A 13,867-nucleotide genomic window follows, 5' to 3' on the forward strand; every position below is an offset into this window, starting at 1 on the left:
CCCGGTGGTGGCGGGCGCGTGCGCAGCCGCGGGACGCGCGGGGATTCGGCGTAGGTCTTGCTTCGGGCTAGAGATGGGTGTAGGGGCACCTCTTCGGGAACGACCGAAGGAAACTCACGGAGACTAGTAGGCTCACGGTGAAGGCAAAACTATAGAGAATTACTATAGAGGAGTCAAAAGTTTCGCAGCAGTGCGGTTGGATAGGGTGCACGGCGTGAGCAAAGGGGTGGCAATTCCGCGCAGCGGGGGGGTCTCCAGATAGGAGTTTCTTCTCGAAAACCTCCCGTGACTCCCAAGATCGTGTTCCTCTGTTTTGCTTGGCGTTCAAGGCCTTTGTTCAAGACCTTTCCGGCCTTGCCTCCTCTCCCCTCTCCGCTAACTCTGAGCCCCAGCCTTGCTCTGACGCTGCCTGGGCTTGCAGACATACTCCGTCACACCTCCTGGCCTTTGCCCAAGCTGTTTCTTCCTCCTGAAATGCCTGTTCCCTTCTACCCATCTCCTTCATTTTGATTTTTTGAGGCTCACCTCACATCCCTAGCTGACTTCCCAGATTCTCATTGAAATAAAATGCATCCTTGGTTTCATGATTTGGCTTCCGCATCTGCCTTCAACCTCACCGCCCCAGCCATTTTGCTCCCAGCCAGCGTCCGCACCCTCTCCACCACCGTCCCCACACCCCGATATGTCAAGCAACAGACTGACAGGCATGGGTTTGAATCTTGACCTCCTGACAGGCTGTGTGAACCTGGGCAAGTGACTCCTCGTCTCTAAATCCGACTTCTGGTCTGTAAAGTGGAACATTAGTACCCATCTCAAATGGTAGTTGTGAGAATGAAACACAGTCGTGTGTGTGTTAAGGAGACTGCACATCGGTAGTCGGGGTCTCAGTTTCCAAGCTGAAGGGCCTACTGGTCCCTGTCCGGGAGATGGGGCATGTGTAGTTACTCAGGCAAGGCCAGGCCATCAGGGCCTGTGAGATAGGGAATCCTGGACACCTGGTGCCATCCCCAGGCTCCCTGCTGGGCCACCTTCCAAGAAACAGCAGGTGCAGGGGAAAATGGGGCAGCCTCTAGTAAGTCCGGTTCTGGCTCTTTTCTGACACAGCCTAGTGGGGCGCTGGTGCTGGTGCTGGTGGTAGGAAGGCAACTACAGGTAGTGAGAAAGTGGCCAGTGGGCAAGGCTGTGGTCAGGTGGCCTGGGCTCCTGCTCCAGTCCTGCCTGGGCCATACTGTGTGAACGCCCGCGCAGGGCCTCCTTTCCTGCATGATGAGCAATTAGCCTGTGAAGGCTTGGGCTCTTAGAAAGCCCAGCACCCACCCCTAAACTGCCCTCTAACAGGGCATTGGACTCTCGCACACCTGCTTGACAGAGAGGTGACCATCTCAGTAAGGAGAAAAACTCCCAGCGTCTCCTCTCTGGAGCCCAGCTCCCCTCACCCAGGCAAAAATGAGGCTCATCTCTTCTCTAGGTCTCAACAACCCCTCCCATCCCAGGCACCTCATCCAAAACTTCCATGTGCTCCTTCCTGACTTCTAGAGCCAGAGCCCTCACCTCTCAGAGCCTCACAAGAGAAAGCAGACTCTGGAGCCAGCCTGCCTGTGTTTGAATCTTGGCTAGGCTGAGTGGTCACCTGCTTCATTTCTGTGGGCCTCAGTTTTCCCATATATGAGATGGCAAAAATAGTACCAACTAACTGGGGGTACTTGGAGGGTTAAATGGGTCAGTATATGTACAATGCCTGGTGCAGAGTAAAAACTCGGTAAGAACGAGCTTTTTAAAGAAAAAAATTACTCCCCACCCCAGACATCTATTTGTATCCTGTGCTGGACCCAACGATGACCACTTAGAAGGTATTTGCTCTAACACCTCTGTCAGCATTTCCAGTTTCCAAAGAAGGGAGTAGAGGCTCACAGAGGGCAAGGAGCTTGCAAAAGGCCACACAGCTAATCAGCAAACGTGGACTTTGAACACAGGCCTCTCTGGCTTTACAGCCTGGACCTTCAACTACCAAGCCAAGATTCTCTCAATAGGCTTGTGGGTTCTGGGCAGCGGAGGCACCCCGAGGCAGGGAGGGGAGTATCTGGACACCAGAACCTGACCAAGTCTAGCCTATTGTTGCACACAGGGGTAGCAATGAAGTCCTTCTGGTTACTTTTTGGTGCCCAAATAAGGCACATCCTGTCACACCCCTCTGGGACCTCAAGCCTTTACCAGTTGACTGTCTCAGACTCCCATGCCACCTAGACCTTCTCCTTTATTGTTCTCACCACACACTAGTCTGGGAACCCTGAGGCTTGGTCCCTTCGCTCTGGATCTCCCCACACTTACCTGGAATTCTTGTCTTTCTGGGTCCTGGCCCAGACAGAGGGGCCTAGGATGCCTGGGGAACACAGCAGGGGCTGACTCTTCTGTCACCCCCAACTCTCTCCACTCTGCCTCGTGGGGATTGTTACCTCCTTTTACAAGGGCCTGAATTGCTGATGCTATCATGAGTCTCCAGAACAGCTATTAAAAGCATGAGCCATGGGGCACTTGGATGGCTCAGTTGGTTAAGCATCCAACTTCGGCTCCGGTCATGATCTTGTGGTTCGTGAGTTTGTGCCCTGCATCGGGCTCTCTGCTGTCAGCGCAGAGCCTGTTTCAGATCGTCTCTCTCCCTCTCTGCCCCTCCCCTGTTCTCTCTCTCTCTCTCTCTCTCTCTCTCTCTCAAAAATAAATAAACATTAAAAAAAAAAAAAAAAAAAAGCACGAGCCTTATGTCTTAAGGCCCAGGTCCTGAAATCCAAAAGCTCTGGTGTTCTGGTTATCCAGTGCCATGTACCAGGCCACCCCCAAAACTCAGACTTCAGTCACCTGTCCAGCTCACCAACCTGCAGTCTGGCCAGGGCTGGGCCGAGAGGCTCCTCTCTGTCCCATGCGTACCAGCAGGACCCCTCAACCTCAAGGAGCCACTTCCAAAGGGCCTCACTCACATGGCCCACCTGTATTCTGAAGCCCACAAGGCCTCTCGCCTCTCACCTGGGCAGAGTGACTGTGGCAGGGGCAGCCCGATGGATAACTCACTCTTTCTGCCTCCTCTTTTCCACTTGCCCCATGTTCCCAATCAGCTATATGCACTGGACTCCTCACGTCGGGGCCAGGCTGCTTTCTGGGGAAGTCAGCCTGCCGGGTGAAGGTGGGACAGCCCTGCGGTATGGGCGTGAAGGGCTGTTCCTTGACCTTTCCTGTCTCGGGACAGCCGGATCGATCCCCCAGAGATAACAACTCCTCTGCACTTGTCATCACCAGCAGTGTCTGCACCACAGAGTTTCCCAGCTGATGCTACAGCAGCTCCCCCCTACTTTGGTCTCCCTGTCCCCTACATTCACTCTGCTCTGTGGCCGGGATGATCTTTTCAAAGCATGATCTGAGCAGATTCCCCCGTCTCCCACTGAAAAACCTTTGAAGGCTCCTCGTGACTCTTGGGATGAAATCGTACATCCTTAGTGTAGTCTGCAAGCCTTACTCAGTACCCCCTGCCGGCCTCTTCAGCCTCAAGTCCTCCACTGGTGATGTCCCCTCCAGGGTTTCTGCACATGCTGCTCCCTCCCCTCATCAGCTAGCTAGCTCCCACTCCCAGATTTTGTCATGGCGTATGGTTCTTTAACTGTGAGCAACTCCCAGGGCTTGGCAGCTGGCTAGGACACAGTAGGTGCTTAACAGGTACTGATAGAGAGGCACCTGGGTGGCTCAGTCGGTTAAACGACCGACTTCGGCTCAGGTCATGATCTTGTGGTTTGTGGGTTAGAGCCCCGCATCGGGCTCTGTGCTGCCAGCTTGGAGCCTGGAGGCTGTTGCAGATTCTGTGTCTTCTTCCCTCTCTTTCTGCCCCTCCCCTGCTCATGCTCTGTCTCTCTCTCTCTCTCTCCAAAATAAAATAAACATTAAAAAAAATTAAGGGGCGCCTGGGTGGCTCAGTTGGTTAAGAGTATGACTTCAGCTCAGGTCAAGATCTCACGGTCCATGGGTTCAAGCCCCATGTCGGGCTCTGTGCTGACAGCTCAGAGCCTGGAGCCTGCCTCAGATTCTGTGTCTCCCTCTCTCTCTCTGCCCCTCCCCCCTACTCACATTCTGTCTCGCAAAAATGAATAAATGTTAAAAAAAATTTTTTTTAATTAAAAAAACAGGTATTGATGGAATAAATAAATCCTTCCTCCGGCACCGTGGCTCCAGCTACTTATCCCCTCACATACTTACCAGGCCTTCTTCTCCCGAGACTAGTGCTTCCCTCCTTCACAAGTTCCCCAAAGCACCAACACTTTCCATCAACATTTATTTATTTTTTCATTCATGTAACAAGCATTTTTCAAGTGCCTACTCTGTGATAGGCATTGTCCTAGGCTCTGGGGGATACAGTAGAGAACAAACACTGTTTTTGCCGTTTGGAATGTTCATTCCCCTCCCCTCCATCTATTCTTAACAAACTCCTACCCATCCTTCAAAACCCAACCCCAATGTCCCATTCTTTGGGAAGCCTTTCCCAGACTTCTTCCTCCCCAACCCTGACATAAAACTTCTCTCTCCCTCCACTACACCACTCTCAAAACTTGTGTGACCCACCCAATGATGGGGGACTGGGTTGGGGCTACCTAAGGAGTATGGAGTTGGGGGACAGGGCTCTGAAGGGAGAGGAAAGGACAGAGGTCTCTGCAGGAAGCTCTGTTCATGGGCAGTGAGCCAGGGGCACAGCTGGGCCTCCAATTCCTGCCTCCTTCCTTAGGCTTCTTTTCCAGCTCCTTGGCCAACTGGCTGGAGAGAGGAATGGCCGCCAGGCACACCTTTTTGCATAGAAATGACCAAGGGTCACAAATCCCAGCTGAGCGTCTGCATGGGGAGCACTCAAGGAGGACGCATGAGGGGCTGAGATGTGGACGTGGCGCAGATTTGAACATCAGAACGTGGGTAAGCCACACACGAAGTCCAATTTGACTGGGCCATTGGTGTGGGGCTTCTCTACCACAGGGGGGAGTCAGGGGCGGGGCCCACAGTGGGTATGTGACAGAGGGCCCCACAGCCCCGCCTTTGGAAGTTCCTCCTGTTATCTGACCCAAGTTTGCACACTGCAATTCCATCCCAACTCTGCATCTGTCATTTCAGGTTCCCGGGGACTTAGGTCATTCCTCCTACCACCTCTTGGTCTTTCCTCCACCAAAGGTCTGGCCCCTTACAGGGGTCACTGGCCCAGAGAGGCCCAGTAACTCCCCTGGGGCCACACAGCAAGCCTTCTGGCAGAGGGCAGCTGGAGGGCTGGGGGCCGGGTCAGAGTAGCGTAATCTCGCTGGGGGGCAGCGTAAGCCGCTTCTCCCGGGCACTGAGCAGGTTCTCCACGTGCACAGCCACCACTCGACACAGCTCCAGGCCCTGCAGGAGAGACCGTGAGAGTCCACGCACCCGCCGACGCTTCCCCGGCTCTCGCCTCGGGGTGAGGACTAGTGGCTCCCACCTTTGTCCCCACCTCCCCCAGGGTCCCGGGAGGAGTGTGAGGAGCCGGAAGGGAGAATTGTTGGGTTAATAGGCTGGAAGGGGTAAGTAAGCAGGAGGTCAAGTGCATCTGGTTTGCTTCTGGCCTTGCCGAGTGTGATCTGTGTGACCTGGGGCCAGTAGGGTCCCAGTTTACCAGGGCTTGCTTGCCTCACAGATTGTGGTGAGGATTCCGTGAGATTTTATTACATGTAAAGCCTTTAAAAATTAAAAAATCTTACTCTAGTCAATGAGTGGTAAGTTTCTAACTATGCGTTGCCATGGTCAACACGGGCACCCACAGCCTAGAATAAGCGGTGGCCCAGCCTCAGGGCTCCTGGATGGGGTACGGAGTAAGAGGCAGAAGAAAATTAGGGCAAATCCACCCGAGTGTGGTTTTCAGATCCAGGTGGTGGTGGGATCCCCACAGGGACTTCCGGGGGCAGGGGGCACAGGGGCTGCTCGGAGAGAAGGTAAGCATGAAGGGCACCACTCACTGAGCTGTAACTGTCCTGACAGCTTCTGGTATCTTACCCCTTCTAGTCCGCACCGTGTCCCTATGAGGCAGACACTTTTAGACTCCATTCCACCGGCGAGGAAACTGAGGACACGGCCATGAAGCCACTTGCCCCAGACCTCACATCTGGTAGCTGATGGGGACCTGAACCCAGGTACAGGAGGCCCAAGGCCACACTCCCAAGTGCTCCGTGCTGACTTCAGCGGTGTCTGCCCCACCCCAGAGGGGCCACCTCTCGTAATGAGATCAGAGTACGTATGATGGGCGTCCTCTGCTCCAGTCAGTCCTCCAGCCAACCCTGCCACCCACGTGCTACGATGCCAGGCCTTGCTGGGATTGTTGCACGTTTGACAGGGGTGCACACTGAAGCTCAAGAAGAAGTGGGGCGGGTGGACCTCAGATCCCTTGAGATCCCTTCAAGGGATAGCCTGTCAGAGGTGGGCCACACGGGGACCTAGGACTGTCGGCTGCACTGCTGCTATACTCAGACATCACCTCCTCTTAGAAGCCCTCGCTGATTACATGCCAGATAGCTCAGCTACACCTTTCTCAGCACTGACCACGGTTTACCGAAGAGATTCTTTGACGTGGGGCTCCATGAGGGTCAGGGCTGAGGGGGTCTCAGTCACTTCGGTATCCCTACAGCCAGTGCAGGGCCTGCTATGTAGAGATGTTCAATGGTTGTGTGTTGAGTGAATGTGTCCCCCCAACCTCGAACATGCCAGAGGCAGAGGCAGAGGCAGAAGTGGCAGCAGTGGGGTCTGCAAGGAAGTAGAAAAGCCAAAAAGGCCTCCTCCAACCATCCATCCAACTATCCACTTACTAAGCATTTACTACAGGCTCATTGCTGTGCTATGGACACAACACGGACAAAACAGACACAGCTCTGGCCTCTTGGGGCTGGCGTTCTGGTGGGGGAGACATAATATGTAAGCAAATAACTGATCTGCAAGCCATAATGAGGTCTACCAAGGTGGAGATAGTGATGTATCAGGGAGGAGGCTCAGGAAAGCTTCTGGAAAGAGTGATGTCTGTGCTGAAACTCAAATAAAGGGAAGGAGGGAGGGAGCCCTGTAACGAACCAGGGAAGAGCACTCGGGTGGAGGGAACAGTGAGTAGAAAGGGTCTGGGGCAGAGAGGGGAGGGCAAGCTTGGCAACAGGGAGCTGGAAGAGGCTATGGCTGTGAGCAGAGGGGAGGCGGTGAGAGCAGAGGCCAGAGAGGTGAGGAGAGGAGGGGACAGGGATGGAAAGGACCTCTAGGGCAGGGCCTGAGTGCCTGGGAAGGTTCCAAGGTAAGGTGGAGAGGCCTGTTGGTCTCCGCGGGGAGAGGACGAGGGGTCAGAGCAGGAGACAGAAAGATGAGGGCTGTCACGGCAGATGTGGTTTTCTCAGGGCCAGAAAGGGTGCCGGAGGGAGGGCTCAGACTCAGCAACATTTAGAGGTCATCCAGGAGAGGGGGCAGCAGAAAAAGGAGCCCAAGAAAGAGCAGAAGGTAGGTCCGCTGTGCTGGGAGCTCAGAGAGGAGGGTTCTGGGATGCAGGCTAGGCCAGAACGTAAGGCCAGGGTGGGTGGTGAGCTTGGCAGGAGTGGGATTAGGGCGTGGCAGGAAGCAGACTGGGGAGCTTGGTCCTGAGTTGCAGGCTCTCCAAGGGGCACAGGGAGCCAAAAGGGCTCTGTTGTGTCCCTCAGAGGCAGGGCTGGGGCGGTGGGAGTTCCTCCCTCTTGCCCTGAGAAGTCAGCCCCTCCAAGGCAGGCCCTCGCGTGGGGGCTGATCCTAGGCCCAAGGTCTTGAGGGGGTGTGGGAGGCTGGCAAGGGCAGCTGTGGATAGGCCCTAGCCCTGATCCCACCTGTCCCTCGGCTTCAGTCTTCTCTCTCAATGGGGTGCGAACTCTCACTCCAGGAGTATGAGACTTGGAAAGGAGCCTGTCAGTCATGCTTTTTAAGGAGCAGCCATAATTGCTGCAAATATGGGAAGGTACAGGGCAGGTGGACCTGAGTTTCCTTGTCTATCACACGGGGACTCCCCCTCCCTCCCTTCAAACCCAGACCCCACCATCCATCTTCCAAGCCTCAGTCCACGTGAACTTCCTCAAACTTCCTGTGTCTCTGCCTCTCAACAACCCTCTATGGCTGGCTCTCTAGTGCCCTCAGGAGAATGCCCCAGATTCTTAGCTTGGCATTTAAGGACTTTCAAGACCTCCCCTGCCCTGCCCGTGTCTCCCCTGTTCCCCATCAAACTCCTCAATATACTGCAAATAACCTAGGCCCTTCTTTCCCTGCCAAGACGCTTCACTGGGAGACCACCCTAATGACCTGTAGTTCTATGCTCAGTTGGGTTAGATCTGTCCCCAGCACTGGGCTGGACACTCTCTGGGGCATGGCCAGGACCTGACCTACTATAGAGCCAGGCCCAGCGGAGAGCCTGGTGAGTGGAATGAAGGGAGGGGCCGGGTGACAAGGCCTGGGTGCCGGGGCTGGGTCACCTGCTCCAGCTGTAGCTGCATGGTGCGCTGGGCTGTCACATCCCCCAGGGCGATCTCCACATACGGGTAGCTGGAGCTGGCCGTGGGTCGCTGGGTCCGAGTGGACTGGATCTCCTTTAGGGGGAATTTCACCATCAGCTCCTGGAGGGGGAGGGGAGGAGACAGGCTTGTGGGTGGGACAGTCTCACCCCTGCTTGCCTCTCCCCTGAGATCACATCAGCAGGAGGCAAGTCTCGTCTGGAGTAGCAGTTCCCCGGCAACTTGCTGGGTGACCTGGGGCAAGACGCTTTACCTCTCTGGACTTCAACAAACACTAACAGCGTGCCAGGCACTTTTCTGAATGCTTGGGATCCGAGGGTGGGTAAATGCCAGTGGTGCCCTGACCCTCACATCAAAGCTGCTTCTTAGCACCTGCCTCTCTTTGTCTGGAGCTTTCTTTCTGCCCCCAGGAGCAAACTCGGAGCACACGCAGGGAAAGCCAGAGCGATGAGAGTTAATGCCTTGATTAATGACAGAGGGCGACACGGCAGGGAGATACCCCAGCTCCCTCGCCCCCAGAACAGAGAGCATCCTCCAAGGGCGTGTTCCATGCTATCTCCTAGGCCCCCAGCTCAACTGAGCGCCAGTCCCCACAGGGGCCACTTGCTGCTAACACATTCTTCCAGACAGTGCGTTCCCAAGGTGTGGGAGGGGTCCCTTCCTGGTCTCATTTCCTCACTCCAGCATCTCCTAGAATCACCTCCAAATAAAGTCCTAACCCCCAGCCCCTCAGAATGTGACTGTGTTTGGAGGCAAGGCCTTTCAAGAGGAAATGAAGTTGAAATGGGGGCGGTCAGGGTGGGCTCAATTCAAACCTGACCGGTGTCCTTACCAGAAGAGGAAGACACCAAGGGTATGCACATAGAGAAAGGGCCACGTGAGGACACGGGGAGAAGGAAAGAGGCCTCAGAGGAAACCATCCCTGTCAGCACCTTGGTCCCCCACTTCCGGCCTCCAGACCAGTGAGAAATGAATGTCTGCTGCTGGAGCCCCCCGTCTGCGGACCTTGGTCACAGCAGCCTGAGCAGATTGTGTGCCGTTGGAGCGCTTTTCACGGTTGACCTTTCACCTTCACCACAGCCCCCGTGGGGCGGGCACCACTATCCCCATGTTCCAGATGGACAAGTGAGGTTCATGGTGGGGAAGAGATGTTGCCTGAGGTCACGCAGCCACACAGCTCGCCCACCCCCTGGAAGGCAGTGCGGCTCAGAGGAGAGGGGGACGAGGGGCAGGGCCAGGCTCAGGCCACTCACATGGGTCTCGGTGCTGAGGAAGTTGAGGCCGTTCTGGTTGACGGCAAGGATGCAGGGGGCCGGCACGGCCACGTTGCTGCAGCTCTGGACGAAGAAGAAGGAGGAGCCGAACATGGGTAAGGCGCTGAGGAGGCCTGGTGTGGGGAGAGGGGGGCGGTCGGTCAGGGCAGCGGCCAGGGCCAGCCTGCAGCCTGAGTTTCCCCCCGGCTGTGTCCAGCGTATGGGTCCTCGCCCCGGGGCTCCCCCCACCTCTCCAGCCGCCCAGGGCCACCCAGAGCCTAGGTGCTGCCTTGATGGCAATTTTAGAAAAATGTTCTGTCCAGGCAGGCACTCAGCTTGGCTGGCACCGAAAATGCCTTGGTGCGAAGAAAAAGGTGCCTCCGTCCCCACCCTCCGGGCCCCCTCATCAGTAGAGCACCCCGTGATGATCTCCCCCGGCCCCAGACTCTTACCCAGAAACTGGGCACGGGCCTGGTGGGGGCTGAGCGCCTGCGTCTGCTGCCGGTGCTGACCGACCAGGTTGAGCCAGGCCGAGCCAGCCATGGTGCGGTAGAGCTGGGCCGGGATGTAGTCCTGGACCTCTCGCCTGCACGTGGAGGGAAAAGCGATCCTGAGTGGCCACCACCACGCGTGCTCCGTGCAGGGCCTCAGCCCATCCTCACCGCGGGGCAGGGTTAGGCCAAACGGATGTGATCTTTGCACCCTCCCTGGAAGGCTAAATGCTGGCTGTCTAGTGCTCGCTCAGCATCTTGGGACACAGCAGGTGCTCCATAACCCTGGCTGGTACCACTAGGCTCCCTGTTTGGAGAAGAGGGAACTGAGGTTCTGAGAAGGTCCCCGACGAGTCCTCGGTCACACAGTGACTCGGTGAACTGGGGGGCCGAAGCTTGGACCCAAGGTGCGTCCGTCCTTTGTAGCCCCGATTCCCGAAGAGAAGCCCAGGCCACAGGGGTGAGACGCACAAGGGTGGGGGAAATAACAGGGTAGGCAGAGCAACCACCAGCAGCTGGTCAGAGATGGGGCAGAGAAGCACTGGGTCCCAGGCTGGACCCCTAGGGCCATCAGACCCCCTACTCCAGTCCCTTCTCTCGGACACATGCTGGCTCTCTCGGGGAAGCCCCCTTTTGCCTCTTGGGGCATCTGAGAAACACCAACAGCAATGCCAGCCCATCCCAGCTGCCCTGGGCTACAGACTGGGGAAAGGTTGGGAGAAAGTCTGGGGAGCCTCCTTCCCCCAAGAGACCCCTGGGGCAACAGCTTTCCTTCTTTATACTGCTCGGGTAAAGGCCTGGCATCTGGACCTGGCCTCCCTAGGTTTGGATTCCAGTTCCCCACGATTTACTGGGTAAGCTTCAGTGAGCCCGATAACCTCTGTGAGCCTCAGTCTTCCCATCTGTAAAGGGGGAAAATACGGTGTAGTTGGGAAGATTACCTGAGGTAACGCAGGCAGAGTGCCTTCCAAAAAGGAAAACTCAGTGAGATTTTTGTTTTCCAGGACTGGGGTTATAGCTTTATGTGCTTCCTTGGCCTTTTGCTTAAAATTATAATAAAAAAGGAGCTTTACATATTGAGCACTTACTGTATTACAAGCTCCTGGACATACGCCGTACCTACGTCACCTTTACTATTATTCATCCCAGGGGTTCTCGAGGTGTGGCTGAGGGTCTGGGAGGTCAAAGCCACCTGCCTAATAATGCTAAGACATTATTTGGCCTTTTCCTCTCCCGTTCTCTCACAAATGTGCAGGGGAATTTGCCAGAGGCCACATGACATGTGAGATCCCTGCAGACTGAGTGCAAAAGCACATCTGAGAATCCAACGGCCTTCCGTTAAGCCAGCTGGTAAAGCGATCTGCAAAATGTAAAACCGTGCCACTCTTCTCACTAAATTCTTTTTGGAAAATACAGCTTTTTATAAGTTGTTTGCATTAATGCGTAATATGAATTTACACTACTTGAGTTATCCTTACTTCTCACGTTATTACAACATACAATTATTTATGTTCGAGCATAATACATTAGACTTGTTTTTCAAATACGAAATCGATATTTAAATAAATCAATTTCAACTTTGACGTGGGTAAGTATATTGACACCGCAACCCACGTACATGAAAGCTCTTTGGGGTCCTATTTTTAAGGGAGTAAAAATATTCTGAGACCAAAAGTCTTAGGATGACTGATTCATCACCTCTTTGGGGACGTCGGCTTAAAGGCTGCCTGACGCCCCAGAATTTATTTAAGGAACCTCCTGTTGTCAGGGGTTGGGGTTGCTGTTGCAGGTGACACTGAGGTGAACGCTTCTGTGGCCACAGGGTGCGTGTATCTCAAAAGCTTTTTGATCATCCCGTTTTCTCTGAGCTATGAATACCAGCCAGAAGCAACCTATTGTGGAAGGAGGCCGAGTCCCAGCTCACGCTGCGAGGCTAAAGATTTCAGCTCCAGACCCAGGCCAGCCGCTCCTTCCCAGCCAGCTTCCCAGACACTGGTGCAAGAGCGGGGCCCAGGGCCTGAGGGATGGTGGGGGGCTGCGGGGGGAGGAGGCTGACAGGTGGGCAGGTGCTCACACGCTGGGCAGGTACGAGTGGTCCTTGGCCCGGTGCTGCAGCAAAGCCAGCTTGGACACTTGCTGCAACTGTTGGTCGCTGGGCCGGCTGGCCGGCACGCTGCTGAAGAGGCCCTTCAGGTAGTCGGGCAGGACCTGCGGGGGAGAATTCCACAAGGGCCTGCAGGCAGGTATGCGCTCCTGCCTTCGTGAGGGGAAGGTGGGGACACGTGCAAGTTTAATAGTTTCAGTCCCACTGGCTTCGGGGCTGGGGCAGCCTGCCCCCTCCCTGGGCTTTGGGGAATAGGCACGTGAGGGTGAGCTGTGGGGGCCATGGCATCGAAGTCCCTGTGGGAGTCCCCACAGTGGCCGGGAAAGAGTGTCGTGGACACTCTTGAATGCAGGCAGCATTCAGGAATGGCCAGGGGTCCGGGGTTTCTGAAAACTGGGCACGCACCAGTTGTGCATGCCGGGGAGCACCGTGAGACCCCGATACACTAGATCTGGAGCAGGACTAGAGGATCTGCATCCTCCCAAGTTCCCAAGGGATGCTGCTGGCCCGTAGGCCGCAGCTTCACTAACCCCGTGCCCGGCTGCACAGGGCTGGTCGTCAACAGCCACAGCATGAGGCCGTGAAGGCTAAGTGGCAGTATTCTGTACCTGGAATAGCGGAAGCTTTGGCACCAGCTCGACAAAAACGTGAGCCCTCTGTCCGATCCCTCCCACCAATGTGAGCACAGGAGGGGAGAACCCAGGTTTTGGAAACTCCATGGTCCTGACTTACCTGAATCTCAAAAGGGAGTAACACGAAGACAAAAATAACAATGCCAGCAAGAGCTGGTCAGGCGTTTAGACAAGGGACAGATCGTGCATTCAGAGGAGGAAGTCAGGAGGAAAGGGGAAGTCAGAGCCGCCTCGTGGAAGAGGTGCTGTTTGGGGCGGCCCTGGCAGCGAGGACTTAGGTGAGCACAAGTGCAGGAATCACAGGGCAGATGGAGCGATGGTGGGTGGAAAGGCCCACAAATTAGGTGGTGAGGGCGACATGGTCAGACCGCACCCAAGAGTCCATGCAAGGGAGCCTGGGCATCAGGGCTAGAAATGGGGCTGGAAAAATGAAGGCACCAGATGCCAAGGCTGTGCAGCCTGACTTCACACGGGGGCGCCTGGAAGGTTCCAGAGCAGCAGAGTGGACCACACGTGCTGACCTGGTTGTAGTGCATGGTCACATATAGCTCATTCTCGAACTTGAGTGGCTGATCCCAGAGCACACGCCGGAACCAGAGCATGTAGCCACCGTCCACCTGTTCCATCTCCGAGGCCACGTCCAGGATGTAGGCACAGCGGCTGAGCGGGCACACGTGCTGGCCTGTGGAGAGCCGGGGGCGGGTGGACAGCCTATGTGCAGACCCCCGGCGAGGCCGCGGCCCCACTCCAGGACACGGAGTCCTCCCTAAAGCAGAGCATGTTTTTGTGGAACAGGGTGCCCAGTGTTTGTGGAACGTCGATGACCAGGGACGGGAAAAACTCCAGT

General features: G+C 55.7%; 1 protein-coding gene across 1 annotated transcript in view; it reads right to left on the reverse strand.

Annotated features, from left to right (window-relative positions):
* Positions 1 to 5,154: 5,154 nt before the first annotated feature.
* MYO15A (myosin XVA) overlaps positions 5,155 to 13,867 on the reverse strand; it is a 51,118-nt gene continuing 42,405 nt past the window's right edge. Inside the window, exons 60-65 of the mRNA XM_030295226.1 lie at positions 13,542 to 13,702; positions 12,359 to 12,492; positions 10,246 to 10,379; positions 9,794 to 9,927; positions 8,502 to 8,642; positions 5,155 to 5,400 (exon numbers count right to left, since the gene is read on the reverse strand). Coding sequence (XP_030151086.1) covers positions 5,299 to 5,400; positions 8,502 to 8,642; positions 9,794 to 9,927; positions 10,246 to 10,379; positions 12,359 to 12,492; positions 13,542 to 13,702 — 806 coding nt within the window. The 3' untranslated portion in view covers positions 5,155 to 5,298. The remainder of the gene's footprint in view (positions 5,401 to 8,501; positions 8,643 to 9,793; positions 9,928 to 10,245; positions 10,380 to 12,358; positions 12,493 to 13,541; positions 13,703 to 13,867) is intronic.

The sequence above is a fragment of the Lynx canadensis genome, chromosome E1 (assembly GCF_007474595.2).
Source record: "Lynx canadensis isolate LIC74 chromosome E1, mLynCan4.pri.v2, whole genome shotgun sequence".
NCBI lineage: Eukaryota > Metazoa > Chordata > Mammalia > Carnivora > Felidae > Lynx > Lynx canadensis.